Here is a 20832-nt window from a genome sequence, read left to right on the forward strand (position 1 = left end):
CTGGAGTCAATGAACCTTAAGGGTCTCTTCCAACACCTTACAGTTTTCTGTAAGGATATTCCATGACTATATGGTAAGTACAGTGGTATATGACAAGTACATCCCAAGTCACACTGTCCTTGTGGTACAGGTCACACAAATCACCTATTTTTTCCAATCAATAAATGACTTAAGATATTTAAAACATATATTTTTCTGTTAAATGTGAAATCTAACTCTTTTCAAAAACACATGAGGGACAGGAAGCAGAACAAAAGTAACACTTAAGCAAAACAAATCTATTTTATTTCTGTCAAGTTAGTATTTAATTTTCAAACAATCAAAAAGCACAACTCCAGAGAACTGTATCTCTTACAGTTTCCCATTAGTTATCATGACTACTGAAAACATACAAAGCACTTAGAACTTATTTTAACCAACCTGGAGTGTTTTTTTAATCTTCAACTGTAACTGAATACTACGATCGAAAACATCAAATATAGGTACTTTCCATACTGAGTTAGTAATATCAGATGAACTATCCTGCAACAATACAGCATTGCAAAAATATCTCATTGAATTTTGATCAAAAAGACTGTATCTGAAATTTAGAACACTGCTTGTTACATCAAAGCCTACAAACGAAAATCTGTCAGCAAAATCAGTAAACAGTTCAAATATGTCAGTAGTTGTATTAAATAACACTTAATGGACTAACAAACAATAGCACTTGAAAAGAACTCTTTAGGGAAGCTTGCAGTGGATATATTCACTGAATACTTCTGCACTACATTATTCATAGTCTGAATGGAACTGTTTATGGCAGGGACTCCTTTGGCACAATGCATTTATAATTAAAGCAAGCTGACCACTTTTATGTAAGACAAACACATATCAAGGCAGAGCTGTAACAGAAAGCCTGTGATGACAATGACAGTGACCACCACACTGTGCGTATGCAGCTCATGCTTAAAACTTATTCTTTTGCAGAATGCAGCAACAAGAGATATTAGCCAAACATTTTAGTAAGAAACCGGAACTCCTATACCTTCAAGGGCACACCATGAATCACTGCTTCCTCGTGAGAAATTATCAATATTGTGTCTTCTGTCACCAGAATTACATAAAGCTGGAACTGAAAAACCACAGCAAGCACATAAACTTAACATACTCTGAAGAAATAAAACAAAACCAGAGGAGTTATTCATAGTAGTGCAGATAATGACTTTTGTTACCAAGAAATGCACTTTCATATGTAAAACCAGAAACAAAAAAAGGAATCTAAAAGGAAATTTTAAAAGGAATTCGGTAACTGTAGTTGAAATTAAAAGTATTTTGGCCAAATTAGGCTTTTAGCATAAACCAAAAAATGTCAAAATTGATGATACCTGTGGAAATATGTGCACCAATGTAGCTTCTAAAGTTCTTCAGAATCTAGCAGTTATAAATAAATTCAGAACCAAGAAATCTGCTTTCAACTGCAGGAAGTTATTAATTAACAAAATGTTATCTGCAGTAAATTTGTAAGCTATCAGGAAAGAAAATGAGTAAGTTAATTGACTTCTGGTTTTGGAGGAGAAAAACATTTAAGTCAATTTAATTTCATATATGAGTATTTAGCTCACTTTTTTTTAATACAAATCAGTTGCGCATGTTATTCTGGGCAGTACTTTTGAAAGTATTTCTGAATTTTCACAATTTATTCAAGTTTTTCTTTTGAAAGTGGTAGGAGAAAGAAGTGGGTGGGTGGGAAGAAAGTGAAATCTTTACTGGGTCATATTCTGTCATACTGGTGTTTTTACAGCAAATTTTATCAATCTCTTCTCTCAAAAATCTGTACTAGGAAGACACATCTAATATGGGCCAACACTTCATAAAACTACTAACATATGCTACATTCAAAACCTGAGTGCTGCAATCAAATACTATTCCTGAAATTCCCTGGGTGAATTTCTCTCTAACTCCTTCTCACTCTCTCTCTCACTCTGTTCTCCAACACTCATAGTTCCTTCATCTCTGACATGAAAGCATTGGGCTTCAAGTTGAAAATCTTGGTTCTTTCATGGAAAAAAGAAAAGAAAGAAAAAACAATGCTCATAGAACATACAGCAATTACTCTAACAGTAAATCTAATCATGAGGGTATATTTTACACACTTCTGTCTTTTCACAAAACAGAAGCATGTTTCTGTCTTTTCTGAAAGATTAGCGAAATTTGAGTTATAAAAGTGAATGTGAAGATTTTTTTTATTGCTGCCTCTGATGACCAGCATCAGCACTTACTTTTTGCAGTCCTTCTGTCTTCAAACTAACAGCAGGGGTAGAGACAGACACTTGTGACTGAATTGATACAGTGATAGCTTTCCTCTCAATAAACTGAGCTATTTCATCTTCTAGAAGTTTTTTCTTTTCCTCTAATTTCAGCTCCTCTTCTTGATGCATTAGCATAAGACGTGCATATTTAGTCAGTACCTATTTAAAGAAAGCACAAAAAGCAACATTTCCAACTGGCAACACAAGGTGGTGATATCACAATATAAAAACTCTCTGGAAATTAAAAGTAAAACCCGTCTCAACTTGTGTTAATAGTCGTTAGAAATTGCAAATTTCCCCAAACTGTTAAGACTAAAAAAACAGCAATACAGAAAACAATAACTTTTACCTGTTAAAACATGACTGATCTCATGATCCAGGCTATTACACCCCAAGTACAGATAGAAAACATGGAAGGCACTAAGTGAATACTAGATTCTCTACTACATTTTACTGTATCTTTATTGTATCAAAATAAGGAGGCCTTTAGTGATGAACCAATTATCAACAGACAGATTAAATCAAGATGTCTCAAGTAGAATATAGTTCCCTAAAATCAAGTGGGGAAGTGTATATTGATCAGATTTAAATATTAGTAAGTAGACAGAGTTAGTCTGGTTGGGGAGTTACTGGTGGGCTGCAAGAAGCTACCTACTTTTCTACAGTAATTGTTCTTTGATTGTTTGGGGTTTTTTTACATATTAATGCATTTTAGCTTTCACATGTACTTCAACCAGTTTAAACCTACAGTGAAATTATGTGTGACAACAAAAGGGGTACTTAATCCTTCCTCACCTCCCATTTGCCCACACACAAATTCTCCAAGAATCCTGCTTTTGCAAAGAAGAAACTAAGATTATAAATGTAACAGTATGCCTGTTGTACACAGCAGAGCTGACAAATTTTATAGGGGCACCTACCCATTCCCTCTAAATAAAGAATGTGAAAGAAATCTGAAGTACAACAGAAATCCTGGTTTTCTTTAGTTTCCAGATACAAAATACAGCAGAAAGGGTATATAGCAAATGTTCTTTAGGAGTGATTGCATTATCACTTTCCAACATCAGGAACTTGGAAAACTAATATCCATAGTTCTGCAATATGCAAAGCTCACAAAACACTTGGTATAAATCATACAAAGATAATATCAAAGGGTTAACCCAGATACTGTCTGAGACCTTGCCGAACCTGCTTTGAACATGGCTAAGCATTCTTCCAGTTGGACTGCCTGATACCGAGAAAGACTGAATTTGACTTATTTTTCTTCACAAGTACCAGGGGGTCCTAACAGATTCAGAAAATAAATATTAAGCCGTCTTCTTATTTAAAACATGCACCTGAGCACCTCAAAAAAACCTGCTACAGCTTTGCTGAGGGGCTGAGGTACAGAAAGGAATATTAATAGAAATACACAGGTTCCCAATTTCAATTAAACCAGTGTTTGAATATAAATATGCATGACCACAATAAGAGTCTGGCAGAAAGTAGATGAGAAGCTCCTATCTTGCTAGTCCAGCTTGACAGGACTAAATTTTCAAAAACAGAGCCAAGAAATATTTCACATCTTCAAAAACAATCTTAAGGCAGCTGGGAAGAGATGAGATTTTGAAACCAGAACTGAAACAAACCAAGAGAATACCACACTTACACACTCTCAAACCTCTCAGCATGAGGGCTGAGCTTAGACTTAGTAACTGAATCTGGAAGTCAGGCAAACACACACGGCCCACTCTGAAAAGCCTCTGAAAAGATTTTTTCCAAAAATTTTGGCTTTTGCAGAGCAATCCATATATGAAAAGCACCTACTGTGTTCATTATGGCATACCAATGTTTCTCACCACACTGCTAGAGAAGACAAGGAAACACAACCATTATATTCATCACACTCTTACTTCACCGTATCAACTCCTACCCTATAGATTTGTACCAGCTATCCACCAAAGCCTTTGGATCATAAGCTCCTGCCTCTCCACAGTAAGAGTGCCATTTATAGAATCACAGAATCATGTATGCTGGGAAAGACCTTTAAGATCATCAAGTCCAAACCCAGCAGTGCCAAGTCCATGGCTAAACCATTTCCACGAGTGCCACACCTACACATCTTTTGAACACCTCCAGGCATGGTGACTCACCATTTCCCTGGACAGCCTGTTCTCCAACGCTTAACAACCCTTCCAGTGACTACGTTTTTCCTGATATCCAGTCTAAACCTCCCGTGACACCACTTCAAGTCCATTTCCTCTCACATCGTCACTTAGCACTCGGGAGAAAAGACAAACCCCACTACACTTCCCCTTTCAGGCAGTTGTAGAGAGCAATGAAGTCTCCCCAGCCCTCTTTACTCCAGGCTAAACAACCCCAGCTCCCTCAGCTGCTCCTCAATAGACATAGTCTCTTGTTTGCTGGTGTCTAATCAATCTGCTTATCCAATCAACCAGTGTAATCAAACTGCTTTTGATTTAAAGCATTACTGTGTTCAAAATATTAGGCAATTATAAATATCAACCAGTGATTTTGTTAAGAAGTTAGCTGTTCCAAATCTTAGAAAATACACACAAGACAGACAGGCATGCTTGCCTGTTGCTCTGCCTCTTCCAACATTGCTGTTTTCTCGTTCACTCTCTGCAAAAATCGTTGCTTAATCTCCTCTTCTTTTCTTTCCATTTCAAGACAGAACTCGAGCCTCTTTGCCTCAATGACTTCCTGCAGACTGAAGTTCAAAAATGTAAGCAACCCTCCTGCACGCTGCTTTATTCAGTGTGGAAAACCAACAATCTAGAAAATTATTTAAACAATTAATACTCATCTGAAATATTAATTTCTACAGCTTCCCACATAAAAATTCATAAAGAAACCCAAACAGAAGCAAGTATCTTATCTTTCTATTTTTCATTTACGTAAACAACCCTGAGTAAAATTACTTATGCTAACAGCTCTTGGGTAATTTACATTTCAAAGTAAATACAACACTTTAGGCACCTCATGTTCTAAAGACTTGATTTATACCTTTCTGACTCCAACATGCATAAGCTTCTTCTTTAAGCTGCTTACTAGTAAGACACTGAAATTGCCAGAAAAATCTCCTAAAATTTCCACATTGTGAAACCTCAGTCTACAAGTAGGACCATACAAAACAATTAATCTGGAGCAGTAATGCAACAAAAATCTGACTATTCCTATATGAAAATGAAAGAAAATAACAGCATCTTCAAAATATATAGCAGTCTTTTTATAATGTCAAAATTTAAATATGGAAGAATTACATTAATATAGAATGAATTCAATTTCTGAAGTAGTTCAACATCTAAAACACATGGTTACTTTCCAACATGCAACAGCCAAAACTTCAAGACTGCTTTTTTTTCCTCAACCCCCTCTTCCAGAAGCAAATAAACTGCATATATACTATATTTATATTTTAAACTATATAGGAGGAGTAAATTAGTTCAGATAATTGAGCAAATGTCTGGCAAAAATGAAGTCAGGAAGCAAATCAAACACTTTTTTACTTTCAAATCTATGCCTCCCTTTTCTTTTCAGTACGCAAGATTTTTTTTTCCTCCAAACAACAGGTACTTGAAATTGAGATACTTCTTTCCTGTCAAAGCATATCATGGCAAATTAAAAGATGGTAGTGATTTATTCATATGAATAAACTCCTAGAGGTTTGACATTTTCAGGTTCTATACTACCACTGCCAGGCAGTGCTGGCAGAAAATGTTGTGCTTTTCAAGAAATATGAATGGAGCTTGTACAGAGATGTACCTCATACACCAAACTTCCTTTGAAAAGCAAACCTGCTTAATGGCACAAGTTCTTCCATCAAAACATTTACCATAAACTTCTCTCTCTAAGTCACATGATTCCAGAGAGCAGAATTGGTGGACTACAGCTGTGTTAATGGCTATTGGAAACTCAAAAAGCATTGTCTTCTATGACACTGGGCTTAAGAACAGAGCAAACAGTGGATAATTTTCTAGCTTTTTTCTAGGGCTGTTCTTTACACCTTTCATCTCTTCTAACATTTGCTGGGTGCTGACTTGTCAGCCCTTCCCAGCAAACATGAGTTACTATCCTTGGCCAAGTAACTCGTGCCTTCCACCCTCATGTAAAATAAATAGGTATGTATACTAAGTATTTCATTTTGATTTATACTTCTAATATACATACATGCTTATGGTTTTGTCTTATCTTTTACTGTTTCTATTTAAACCATTTATAAATGGAAAAAACTTATCCAAAAAATCTAGTTAATTATTTAGAGCAACACTAAGCTTAAACAGTTCTTCTATCTTTAAATTTAGGCTGACTGGGAAGTTTCTCAATTCTAAAGTTTCTTATTTGTGTTCAAAATATCATCTCAAGAGAGAAGAAACATCTTGAAATTGCACATGCAGACAATGTTCCTATCATATGAAGGTCAGAGCCCTCCTCCTATTCTATCTTATTCGAGCACTACATGGCAACAAAATAAGTTTGGAACAAATACCCTTTTGTGTTTGGTTTTGTTTTGGGGGCTTTTAATCAGCTGTGAAGTAACTTAGGTCACCCTGAAATTCTAAATCCTTAAATCCACATGAAACAGGGGCATGGTTTTCACACAGATGTATTAATTCCCACTATCTCTAAGTTTAGACAATAATGCTACAGCACAGGTTTTTCAAATGCTAGCAATCGCACACTATACACGCTTCTGCACACAGTGTCAGTTGTGATAGATAAAATGCTGCCTTTGGGAACAATAAAGCTGCTAGAGCAAATGCTAGACTAAGTTAACATGCTGCAATCACACCTTCATTTCTTTACGTGGACATCTTTAGACCCAGACGAGGTTACTTTATCACATAAAAGCAATTTTGTGTTGAAATTAGTAAAATGTGAACTTTGAAGACACTCAACTCAGTAACTAATCATACTACACATAGAAAGGAGAAATAAAAGTGTATTTTTTAAAATTTACTATGCAGGTGATTGTGGATGCCAGTAAGTGCTCAAGCAGAAGTGTGGAAATGTTCATGGCCAAACTGGATGGGCCTTTGAGCAACCTGGTTTGGTGGAAGGTGTTCCTGTCCATGGCAGGTGGGTAGGAACTAGACAGTCTTTGAGGTCTCTTTCAACCCCAACCATTCTATGACTCCATGAAATACCCCCTCCCCACGGACTGAATTGTTCCAGAAATCACCAAGACAGAACTAAACCAAAATTTCCTTTTCGGCATGTGGCACACCAGCAACACAACAACCCAAACACTCCTTGTTCTTAGGAGATTTGGGGAGGAAGGAAAAACAGTTCACCAAATCTTAAGCCAATCCTTTCAACATTACTTCATCCACTGCTCACAGTAAAATATTTTTCTGTTTATCTGGTTTCATAGCTTCTTATTTAGCATATTATGAAAATCAAGTTCACAGGTTCTCTTACTCTTCTGGCTTAGACAACCAGAATGTTACACTCTGTACAAAGACACTTGCAAAATTTAAATGTTATAACTCATTATTTAAATAATGTATTCTTACTGAGGTTTTGGAGTAAGGGATTGTGAATGAAGTCTAAACTAATCATACATACCAACACTACCACCTGCCTTTCTACAGAAGCATAGCTGTGACATACAGTTTTTTCTGTCTGCATGAGACTGAAAGCATGGAAGCCTAAAATTGCAAATCAGACACAAAATGTTCATAAATAAAGACTCTGAAGTGAATTCAATTCTCAGTGGAACACAATGTGCAAATATGTTTGAACAATACAGGTATTTAAAGTTCATCAGTTACACTTCTAAAAGCATTCAAATTTGAAAGTAACACTTGTAACTTCTTGCATAACATTTGACTATCAATTAAGGTATATCAGAAAAACTAAAAAAAAAAATAGAAAAGTATTGACTAATGGTAGGTATTTCTAGCACAGTGCTTCAATTCAGTCGACTAGCTCAGTTGATATTAAGCAATAATAAGGATGTGGTAGACCTAAAGAATTAGCAATTTTCCAGTAGAGGCACAAAAAACATTTTGGGTGTGGCCCAATCTCATTCTAAGATAGTAAAAATATTTAGCTCAAATGAAAAGGTCTGCATTTTCAAAGGCAGATGAACTCCATTGCCAAGGACTTCTCAAGGAAAAGGTCTAACAGCCTTTCAAATTCTAGATTTCTGTTCTTAGACATGGCAAGAGTCATGTCAAGCTTCCTCTACATATAAAATTATTGATATCACTGAATTCTTCCTGGTTTTCTGACATCATCTTCAAAACAGACTGAGAAATAAACAAGTGTAAGAACTGCAAGGTCTGAATATCCCAGTTTCAGGGAGGAAAAAAGCATGGAAGGGTTCTCCGCATACTGAAAACCAAGATGTTTCTGTTACAACTATGTTTAATTGCAATTCTAATGGAGAACAAACTGTAATTATGATGACAGAAAAACAACTAACCCAGAGAATTATTAACATCAGCAAATCTAAACACACAAGCATACAGCCTGAATATCAATCCTCAGCTTCTTTTAACAGACCCTGGTCTATCAGGTTTTTTCTTTCAAAACAAAAATGTGTCCATAGGCAACAACTTTTATTGAAAAACGGACTTAACAAAATGTCCTACTTCAGAACACTAGCAATCCTCTCCTCCCTTGCAAATACCTAGGCTAACTAGGTAGGTATTTGTATATTTAGAAGTTTGTTTTTCTGGAAGCACTCTTCATGTCTAGATTTCTGTTTTCAGCTGCTCCAAATTTACCATTCAAAACATCTCAGCAATTATCTCTTGCTGAGAATGACCTGAAACTCGGAATTCATGTTCCTAATGGACATAACTGGATCATCGAAAAGGCAGGACCAGACCATCTGCAAATACACAAAAAAGCTTATCTTTACTTTTCAACAACAAAGAAATGCAAATGCCAATTTTAAGTAGCAAAAACTTAAAAATTATAAAAAAAACACTTCCTGAATTTTATATCCAACAGACACTGCATAAAATGCATAAATCACACCCTAAATACTCTGCTCTCTATTGACTTCATTACTTCATTCTTAGAATGCAATTGCAAACTAACAGATTTTAAAAGTTATTTTGAAATAGCTCCACCAAAAATACAGGATTGGGCAACAGGTGTTTTAAAAGTCATGTCAGACTACCTTTATTTTCCCTTCTCACACACCTAGTAATAAAGGTGCAAATATATTTTGGTGTTGTGTGCTGAAACCATCTCTTTCCACATCTCCCATGAAAAAGTAAAACTTGCCAACATATTTTTTCACATGTAAGAGTGAAAGCCTTTACAGATGCCTGTCCACAACCTATCTCACAAGATAGCTGGACATCCAAGAATTCTGGTTTTGCTTTGCAGTAGCGTAAAATTTTGGATGAATAAGCTACTCTCCTACATCTAAATCTGAAAGAGTAGTACAGGAACTTTGCAGGCAGCTTCTTCCCTTTATGCCAGAAGTCAGGGCACATTTACTACTCAAGTGTCAGTGTTCAAATGCTACAAACAGACAATTACTCTAGGTCAAGTCTAGCAAAGGTTTTCTAAATTTACATTATTATCAAATCTAATATGTAGACAGCTACATCACAGGCACAAAATAAGATTTCTCAACATGTATTTTGATCATTATTCACACAACTAGCATGAAATTTTAATTTTCAGGCGTATACTGCCACGCAATATTAATTATACTCAAACTACAGCTCTTAAAATCCACATGTAGTTATTGTAAACATCTTTAAGGACAAAGAGGATGACAATTTAATAACACAATTTTGCCTAAAACAACTGGATAGTCCGTATTCTATAAGTTATTTACATGTACAAGCAAACTAGGAAGCACTGATCTTCCTCCAGGTAAAAAAAAACATTTTCTATCACATTGCTGAGGATGACACTTTTTATTGTTTCCTCAGTAACCTGATAAAAGAGCTTATGGGTAAGGCTGCACTAGTCTGCTAGTTACACTGCATACACATCCTCTAAATTCTCTTCCTTTTTTTATGGTATCATAAAATGTCTCTCCCAAAACACCAAACACTTTCTCTTTCAGACCTCAGCATCATTCACTATGCCACATTACGGAGAGACAACCACATCCATTCTAGTCTGACTTTTCTCTTCCTGCTGCAGTAAATCTAGATTCTTAAGGAATATCTATTCTCATCCTTCCAAAACAATGACATTTTCAGTAGATCTGATTTACCAAAACTAATTCTTAAGTGTACTTTCTTGCCAAAACTCTCTCAATAAAACTGACATCTAGTGGGCCATACATAAAATCTACAAACAGGCAGAACTCAGCTCTTCAGTATATCCAAGAAGCAGATAACTTCTAAATGAGCTCCAAAGTGTAAAACACTGGGACATTCGGATGTGAACCTGTCACTTCAGGCTGTTAACAAAAGGCAAACTGTATAGGGGTTTTACAAAGATAATTCCTTTGTTTGTAGAAGAAAACACATCTATGGATGATGAATTTTATAATTTAACTTTTATCCTGAGATGGCTGTACACCATGAAATCCAGCTTCAGAAAAGCCAAAGGTACTGGAGTCAATATTGCAATGAATAAATCTCTAAAAAAAGTCTTCCCTAGACAAGAATCACAAGACACCAGCCGTTAACACGGGTTCTTAAACCAAATAAAAATTCTATGGTTAATTTCAGTTGGTTTTAAACTTCTTTCACCTTTAATTCTTTTTGCATGAGAAGGATGTATTACGTTCTTGTTAAGTCAAGAGAAATGTCAAGAGACCACTGATTCAAGGTCAGGTCAAGGTCATCTAAATGAACTAATCTGCAAATGTGCCTCAGTTCAACCAATGAGAAACTGTTTATAATGTAAAGTCTTATTCTGTTTTCATGCCTGGTTAAAGTCAGTACTTCCCCACCCTGACTATGCAATAACTGCTTTGCTAAACCACGAAGGCTTGAACAATTCATGAAGCATCAGCTCTTCCTCAGCAGGATTCTGACCAGTTAAAAGTACAGTCCCATGCATAAAGAAAAAACAAAGGAAGCTGCAAGAGGGAGATGAGAGAACTGTAAATAAAAGATTAAACAAAATGGATACAGAAATTGTAAATGCTTCCTGCAGAAAGCAGCTTTACTGCATGAAACAACTGAGTGTCCATAACCTTCCACATAACTTTACTTTGGAATCCTCCTTTAACTCCCTACAGAGCAGCAAGAGATTTCTTGACCTGAAAATGCTAAGACATTTGTTATTATGGCAGATAATGTGGGAAGTCAACAGTGTAACCACTTATTTTGTGAAAGTTTTTGCTTCAGTTCTTTCTGAACCTGGAGTCCAACCAAACCATTATTCAGAATCAGACATTCTTAAGAGAGAAAGTAAAACATAATACTAATATATAATGAAAATAACTTAATAGTTTATAAAGCACAGGTACCTAAAGAAAACTGACATGCTGCCTGAAAAAAAATAAAATCCTCAGGTTTATTATGCAAGAGAAAGATTTCAGAAACACAACTGGCTTTCATGTCTTTAAAAAGAATGCTCCTTTAAACCCATATACTTCACCATGAAGGTGCCTGAATGAACAGCTACATCCCTCAATTAAAAAAAATATTCTTTCTTCCTTACAAAACTTATTTTTTGTATGAACACTGCTCTGCATTGGATTGATTTGAAGTGAATGAGTGCTGGAAATGAATGCACATTAAGTGCTTTACCTGACTGGTTTGTTCTCAGGGCCAATGTCTCTGCAACCCAACTTCTCCAGTCTACAGCGTCTGTATGACTCATAATATGCACGAGTCTTCTCTTTTAAGTCTTCCATATTTGTGCAAAGCATCCTGCGAAGCTTTACAGTGTCACAGTGGCTCTCATTTTCCACTGATCAGTAAAAAGAAGATTTTATTATTATGCAGAAGTAGCAAAATAGTCAAAATACATTTTAAACAGCACCACTTACCTTTTCCTAGTAATATTTTTAGTGAACAAAGTATCTTGTTGTTTATTGTACCTCTTATACCTCCTTATAATTTCTAATATACACACTGAAGTACTGAAGACCTGTAGGTACTGGTGAACATATTTCAACCTGTCCTGACTTCCTGTTTGAACTGAACAACACCAGATTTCTCTCTTTTTTAACCCTCTTTACTGACAATCACAAATGTCTGAAATTTGGTAGTGCTAGAGGTACTGCCACTATCCTAACCTACCCAAATACTAGATACACCATCTCATACCTTGATCCTAAGGATGCATAAGTGTGGATGAAACTACAAATTAGTGCATGCCTCAAGTATTAATTGCTAAATTCCTTATACTCTTGATCCAAAATACAATCAGCCTGGCATCAGTCATCAGAAACAGCCCCTTGTATTATTGGTAAATTTTATACATCAACAATGGCAAAAATCTCGTAAAAACACTTCTAAGAATTCCTTTACCTTTTACGATGCCCCAAGGGTATTGACGAGCTCTCACCATTTTGTTTCCAACCTTCACCTTCTCCATACTTCCTACCACGGCAAATGGCAAACAACCCTGTAAGAGCCATACTAATAAAGTCTTATCTGCCAGCATTCTTATGTTAGTACACAAAAGCACTTCAGAAATGAATTAGGGAGGAAAACACCATTTCAGGAAAAGCCAACAGGGAGTTTAAAACCAGAAACCACCTCTAGGAGATCAGTAGCTAGGCAGTACCTACTGCTAAAAACCTCAAACTACAACAGAAGCAGAAGCAGCAGTTGATAGATCCAGACGCCTGTGTTGATAACCCAGGGGAACCTCAACAGGCTGGAGAAATAGGCCAACATGCACCTCATGAAGTAGAAATGAGAACAATGCTAAGCCCTGCAAGTCAAGAGAAATAAGCCCATGCCCCAGCACATGCTGTGGGCCAACTGTCTGGAAAGGCACTTCGCAGAATAAGACATGGGGGCAACAACCTGGTGAACAGCAGGTTGTCTCTGATTCAGCAGGTGTGTTCCAATGGCAAAGGCAGCCAACTACACCCTGAGCTGCACAAGGAAATGTCAGCCCCCAAAGAGAAAACTGCTCTAGAACAAATGACTCACATTCAATCAGAGCTCATATCCCAGTAACACTCCCATCACAATCACACGTTGGAACCTGGGGTGTGGTTACTGCTGTGGGCTTGGCACAAAGACAGGCTGGGCACTGACTGCCTGTGCGCTGACCCACAACAGCTGACCAAATAAACACCATTACCTGGAAAATAAATCACTGGCAGAGCATGGAAGTGGTAAGTAACATGTTTCCCCACAGGAAAAAGACCTGTTACTGATCAATAACTGCACATTCTCACTCCCTGGCCAGGTAACAGAGGTTAGGAATGCACAGCCATAGGCTCTGGCATCCTGGCTCCTGTTCCCTACTTTCAAACCCTGGTACACACAACCACGTTCATGTACACCTACAAACACATGCATGAGAGCAGCAAATACAGAGCACTCAAGGCCATTCATAGCCTTAGCTGAAAGCTGGCAGCTACCCCTGGGACAATCGGAAAGAACAACAGAAAATAAGCCAGAGTTACATCTGACTTTTTCATCCCCAGAGAAAATCTGTCCTAATTTTAAAAAAAGTACTAAATGAAAGAAAAAAAGCAGGTGGAAGACTTGCTATTATAAAAAGTTACAGACATGAGGCACCTAAATATCTTCTCTACCAGATGTAAAAGTGTATCTGTTGAGGAAAAGAGCAAAGTCAATCTGTCCTTCTATAATAGTAATTATATATTAATTAACCAGATATTAGAAAAACCATGTATGCATGAGAACCTCTTTTCTGTTACAAGTATCAACAGCAGAGGGACAGGAAGATACGCAAGTAGAGAAAAAAACCCAACATATAAGAGCTTTTTAAGAAGAATAAACAAACTTCTGATATGCAAACATACAAGCTTAAAGACAATGGTTAATGACATTAATGGTTAAAGACAATGTCAGTGACATTAATCAGCATTAGAGAATGATCCTTTAGTACTGAAATATCAATATTTTTGTCATTTACTTACATTTGTGATGGTATTAATCTCAGAAACAGTTTCATCATCAGTAGGAAACTGGTATATCCGGATGCCATTACTAACTAATTCACTCATTATTTTCTTCTTGAACTCTTGTAGCTCACTTTTAGAAATGCTGTCTGCTTTGCCTATAACTGGTATAATGTTCACCTATGAATGACATGAATTATATGACATGTGTGAAACTTCAATTTTGAGGTGGCAACTTCCGTAAACAGAATTGTTTTCTAATTAGCTTTTAAAACTTCCTCCGCAGTCCAAACCTCTCCATCCATGGATATCAAATTTTCACAAAAAATTAAAAATATTCTCATGACCATCATTTAACTAATTAACAACCAATTATTTAATATACTCCCTTAAAAGTAATTGATTCTAAGAACAAGGAAGGAGGTCTCTTAGATGGAAGTGCTCAAATGAAAGCAAAGCCTACTTATTAACTAAATGCCATTAAGTATTTATATCTCTGTTAAAAAAAAATAGATTGTTTAGTTTATAGCAGCAGGGAACATGGCTCAGGTGTTAAATGAAAGCTGACAGTCTAAATACACAAAGGAAAGGAAGCTGGCTACCAAACCCTGCCAACGCCCAAGCCTCTTCCTTGGGTTCCTTTCAGCTACATCTTCTTCACCTCAAAACTGCAGCAGAGTTTCTCCAGTATCTGACATGAGCAGAGGAATGACAAAGGCTAAACCTTCTTGCTTACCAGTCTTTTCACTAATTATTCAGAACATTGATTTCAGTTCTACTAAACTGCCCTATTTCCAAAAACAGTTACGGCAGTAACTTGGAAGGCATCTAATGCCAATTTTTTCTTACAAATACTATCACCACTTCCAAAATACACATTTTTTTCAGAACTAAATGAAAATATTGAATGCCAATATCCAAATATTTTGAAAAAACATAAATAACTCTTCCAGATTTCAGAAGATGAAGAGTTTTACAGAGTTCCTTGATCACAGATGCAAAAAGGAAGGAGAGGAAAAGAAAAAAAGAAAAAAAATATGCACACTTTGAATTCTTCTGAATATTGTCTGAATGGAAATGCCTAAATATCAAGAACAGATTCAAAATGGATATTTTTCAAATAAGACTTCTGTCTTAAATGAAACGTCCACAAGAAAAAGAAGCAAGCCAGCTCTGAAATACGGCTTCCAAAATTACCTGACGATAGTCCTTAATCGTGGAGCATACATGACCTAAGCATATATGGGGTAAAATATCTAAAATCAAATTAAATTATAGAATATATATTTTAATAACTGAACTAATTTAGAATTGTAGAAACAATCTGTTACAGCTAGGAGCAATTCAAACCTTCAGTCAAATTAGCTGAGGGACATCAACTTAGATTTTCTGCAGTATAGATCTAAAAATGGATGGAACACAGAGTCCTCAGAATTAAATTAACCTCTCCTCTTTTTCAACATGAAAGTTGTCTTTTCAACGTGAATATTTTTCAAGCACTCACTAATTAGCAGAGAATTTCTTAGAAAACAAATAGCAGAGAAAGTCTACCAAGGAGAACACTAAAAAGTAAAATCATCAGAAACTGTGATTACAGCTATCAATGCAGACATTAAATCACCACAACTGTATAAAAATTGAAAAGCATAAAATTTACTCTGGCTTCAGATAAGCAACAAAGAAGGAAAATAAATACATGTATTTGAAATCATTGTTGGTTGCAAGAGCAGGTTGATTTAAATGTATCTCTGTGAATCAATATAAAAAATTCTGAAGATTCTTTTTTGAAGGGAAAACCTAAACTCACACTCCACGATGCTTTACTGACTTAACCATAACCTGCATACAATTCTGAGAGAATAAATTAGAACTGCAGAGCTCTTAACTGAATAATCACTATTTCCAGCAAGAAAGAGTACAGGAAAAGATTCCCTTTGTCTGTGAATGAAACCAGCCTGGTCTACAGTGATGCCGTCCTAAGCAAAACTACACCATTTTCCCATCTCTAAGTGCTAGAGTCCAAATTCTTAGCTAGTAATCTAATTCATAAAAGAGAAAAATAAACTGACCATCGATACTCTGTTATTTTCTTCAAGGACTGCAGAGTACAGGATGATCCTAAGCTATTCCAAGAACCCTCTCTACCTCTGAGCTGTGTAATCTGCTATTGTTTTGTAGCAACAGACCGTAACAAAAGCACACAGTGTACACTGTAGTGGATTTAGGAAGAAACTCAAGACAGCTTTTGACATAGATTTACACATTTGATTGGTGTATGTGGCTGTACCATCTTCTCTTTATGGAATCCTGTACTCAGTGAATGCACCCAGGGACTACCACATCCTGGGAAATTTCGAGTTCTTAACTGCCACTAGGAGAATGCAGTACTAAAAGCACCGCAAACAGAACTACAGTTAAAGCACATAACTCTTTCTGTGTGTACATGGATATTTTTGTAGTAAGATCAGAAAGAATCCATTGCAAAAGGATAAAACGACAGAGTTACATGTGGTTCAGCCTCTCTCTGTGCCAAAGCAGAACTAAAAATATTTGCACTAGGTGGCTAGAAGCCAAAATTCCCCAAAGCAGAATTACTTTTGGTTTACCCTGGTGGAAGTGTCTTCTTAGGATGCTGGGAATCAGAGATCTGTATCTTTTTCTTTGGAAAGAAACACAGTTCAGTAAAGAAAGAAAGGAAGTTCAGTAAAGAGAGGGCATAACCCAGAAACCAACAACATAGCACACAGAAATGACCTTACTCTCCCCTACCTTTGTAGTACCACACCTTCCCTTCTCTACTATTGAGAAGTTGAGAATAAAAAATGCACCCACAAACAAAGTAACAAAAATCCCAAATGTGCTGACCAGCCACAAATGTGGACTAGACAGCTGATTTAACGCCTGTTATCTTGGAAAGACTTCTCACAAACAAGAAAATGCAGAGAGAAAATTTAGCAGGAGGGGCTCTAGTACAGCACAAAGGAAAACACGAAAGGTGGAGCAAATCTAAGCATCTAAGCTTTCAAATTTTTCAACATTTCAAGAAATTAAATGCAAAAAATATAAGGTTTCTTAAAACAGGTTAAACATTTAGCTTCACGCAGCCCCATTATAGGAAGAAAGTTAAGGATTTAGAAAATGCAAGTAATTTCACTAGAAACTCCTATTTTAAAGCTTTCTAAACAAATCAAGATGTTAAAACACTACTGCAGCCTATCACAGGAAAAGCCATGCTGGCAGGGTGCTCTGTTCATGGCTCTTCAGTTATCTATAATGAAGATCTTCCAGTGCTGCAAAGCTTTTTATATGCCAACTTTCCAGCAGTCCCAAAACTAGAAACAAGCTTAATTAGAAATACTACAGCACTTATGGAAGGTACCCTATCCAATCTCCAATGATGTAAACATCCAATGATGTTTACAGTTTAATAAAAGTAAAGTTGGTGGGGTTCTACTTTTTTCAACAGTTTTTTTAACTTTGTTGTGCTTCTTTTTTCAGTGTTCTTGCTATGTCTCTCTCCTTTTGATTTGTAAATAAACAAATGATGAAATGCAAGCTCCTTGTGGAGCCCATTTATTCTGAACTTACAGTACATCTGTACCAAAAAAACATTACAAAACCAAATGCATGGATATAGAACTGAAAAATGGTAGTGGATCTAAATGCTACAAGATGCTTTAGAAAGCAAGACAAATTCTTGGAACTGTTTCCAAGTCTTACCTTACTGTCTAGGCTTCTCATAGTTAACAAATCTATGGTTTTTAAAGAACGGCCTGTAGGTGAAATGAAATAGAGGCAGACATGGATGCGAGTATCATGGTAGCTAAACAAAGAACGTATAACTTTCAGTTCTTCCTCGAGATAGGCTTCAAATTGTGCATCTATATAATCCACTATTGGCTGATAGCTGTAGGAAATAAAATTTAACAACCAGATATTAGCTACTCCTAAACAGAGACAGACTAAGAAGGGAATTCTCTTATATTCTGGGGATTTTTGCTTTACGTGTCAAAAGGCTGCTCAAGCAGGCAGAAAATTATGTGTACGGACTAATCCTAATTTCTGAAAAGCTACTCAAAAAAGAATTCTGTATCTAATACAAACAAAATATTTCCTAGCTACCATTAGTGAAAAAAGCTACATAAATTATGTATTAAATTAATTATGATTATAACCAAACTTCCCAAGTGATGGCTTTAAATTTTTGCAGTTAAGTTGTGCATATGCAGAACTCTTAAATATAAGGAATATACAACAATCTCTTAGGTACAAGAAAAGACAGAATATGCAACTAATAGTACCAAGGAACAGAATGAACTTTATCTTCTGAAGTACTGTACATGAGAGAGCTCTCAAACAATAGACAAAAACTAAAATGAGATATGTTAGAGAATAAAAATCTGATTTACAATAAGTACAGTTTAAGCATACTTTATCCTACTTAAAACCAGATTCTAATGTGCTTTCAAAAAGAAGGTTTTGATGCAGAAGCAGTGCACCTTTACATTTCTTCTGCTCCACGAAGTTTACAAACCAGATCAAATGCTATTGAAACCCAGAAGCAGGTGTTATACACAAAGTCAAAAGAACAAAAAGGCACCTCTTATACTACACATCAAAACCGCTAATAGCTATACTAGTATCTACTTGCATCTCCTTCATCTAGTAGTAGCTATTATCCAGTCATATCATAAGCCACAGGTGTCATGATAATCTTAATGTGACTCTCTAACCTTTTATTATATGACTACCACTATTTAGGTATTCACATAACATAAATTCTTTACAATTAAGATGAAAGAAACAAAATCTGCTGAGACAGTTCAGTCCTGTAAAAAAATCACAAAAGAAGTTCTCCAAAGAAGTTCTGAAAGACACCAGTGTGCTGTCTCTCCATCTTCTGACTAAGCTGTCTGACACAAAAAACAAAGGCCTTCAGTAATCCACATGATGTTTATTCCAGTTTAAGCTTTCAACAAGTTATACTCAAGTTGTTAAAAACCCTGTAGATCTATTTTATATAATCCACAGTACTTTATAATCTGCTTGGCTGTTTAAAAAGCCTCCCATTGAACTCCCTTCTTTTCCCCACCTCATAAGAAACTACTGCATCTACACACATTTATAAAAGATTACGTCCTAAAGAAAGGGACAGAGTCCATCTGAGTTATAAAATAATTCCTTATGTGAGAAGAACAACGTGTTTACTTCGGCAAACACAGAAAATACTTAACCATCTATTTGGAACACATGTAAGACAACCACTTACTATAAAGCCCAAAGAAAAATCAATTTGCAATTAAGACAAAAAATTCAGCATAACATAGTGACAAGAGGGCACTTACCTATCTGTTTTGTTCACCTGGTCACCAAATCCCACTGTTTTTACAACAGTCAGCTTCAAAAGAACATTACTTTCCTGGAGTTCACAAGTCTGGGCTTTAAGTCGCACACTGGACAGAAAATGTGTTGATGGAGAGTCCTCAAAATTAGTGTTAAACAAACTGCTCATCAAGGCTGATTTCCCAATTCCAGTTTCCCCTAGAGTTAAATAGAAGGGATGGAGAAGACATTTTGCACGTCAAATAAACACATAATAATCATAGAAAGTGTATGCAAAGACTCCTCAACTGATTTCTCTGAGCAAAATGTATTTGTGCATTCTTTTAGTGAACACTAAAAATATTTTCATTATTTTTTTCATCATACATATAAGGGTAAATTACCAGCTGATGAGTAATGAGCAGAACAGTGTCTTGACACTTTGGTTTCTTTAGAAGTGTGAACTAACTTCCTGTAGATTTTAGAAAGTTAAGTAGCTAGCTGTGAAACCAGAGATTCAACAAAGGATTTTTAAGAATAACTGTAAATCATTAGAGCAAAATATTTGATAAGTATAGAAACACTTCGGTAATACCACCCTGGAATTTTAGAGGGTTGTTTTTTTTTTTAATCTGAAGCTCTTTTTTACAAGTATAAACCCAGTTACATCAAAAAAATCCAAAAGGCTGCTGATAAATGAATAAATATCTGGCATAAATTTTCAACATTTTCTGGTCTTCACATTGTTTATGAAAATGCTACATACAAACCCAAATAAAAAAAAAGTGGGAGAAGGGGTAGAATTTTAGTTCATGCTTAACATTGAAGAAACTGTTTAACACCAGAACTGGATTTAAATTTCAATCACTTCCTAAAATGGATATACCACTACAGCCTTAAAGCACCCAGATACTACTCACCAATGCAAAGAATGTTGAAGTAGAAGCCATGCTTGATGGATTTCCTAAGCAGTTGGTCAGGTAAGCTGTCAAACCCAACATGGGCAGACAAGGACAAAGTTCGACAGCCAACATTTTGCTACAGAAAAGTAATTTTAAAGTATCAGTTAACAATAGCAATAACGTAGATCTACTAGAAGGCTAGAACTCGTTCGTTATGATTTCAGACATAACGAAGAAAAGCCAAAGTTTGGAAAAAAAAAATAGACCTGTCAAATCAGCTTTATTCCATGATTTGACGAAGATACGAAGGTTTAAAAAAATAGCCCAC

General features: G+C 35.9%; 1 protein-coding gene across 1 annotated transcript; it reads right to left on the bottom strand.

Annotated features, from left to right (window-relative positions):
• Positions 1–1323: 1323 nt before the first annotated feature.
• SEPTIN10 (septin 10) lies at positions 1324–20636 on the bottom strand. Its single transcript, XM_066313739.1, is given in 10 exon segments — positions 1324–1937; positions 1939–2036; positions 2262–2450; positions 4869–5001; positions 11978–12140; positions 12704–12800; positions 14299–14460; positions 18001–18187; positions 19626–19821; positions 20523–20636. Coding segments are annotated over 9 exon segments (1236 nt in total). The 5' UTR covers positions 19793–19821; positions 20523–20636; the 3' UTR covers positions 1324–1897.
• Positions 20637–20832: the final 196 nt, after the last annotated feature.

The sequence above is a fragment of the Sylvia atricapilla genome, chromosome 2 (genome assembly GCF_009819655.1).
Source record: "Sylvia atricapilla isolate bSylAtr1 chromosome 2, bSylAtr1.pri, whole genome shotgun sequence".
In the NCBI taxonomy this organism is placed as follows: Eukaryota; Metazoa; Chordata; class Aves; order Passeriformes; family Sylviidae; genus Sylvia; species Sylvia atricapilla.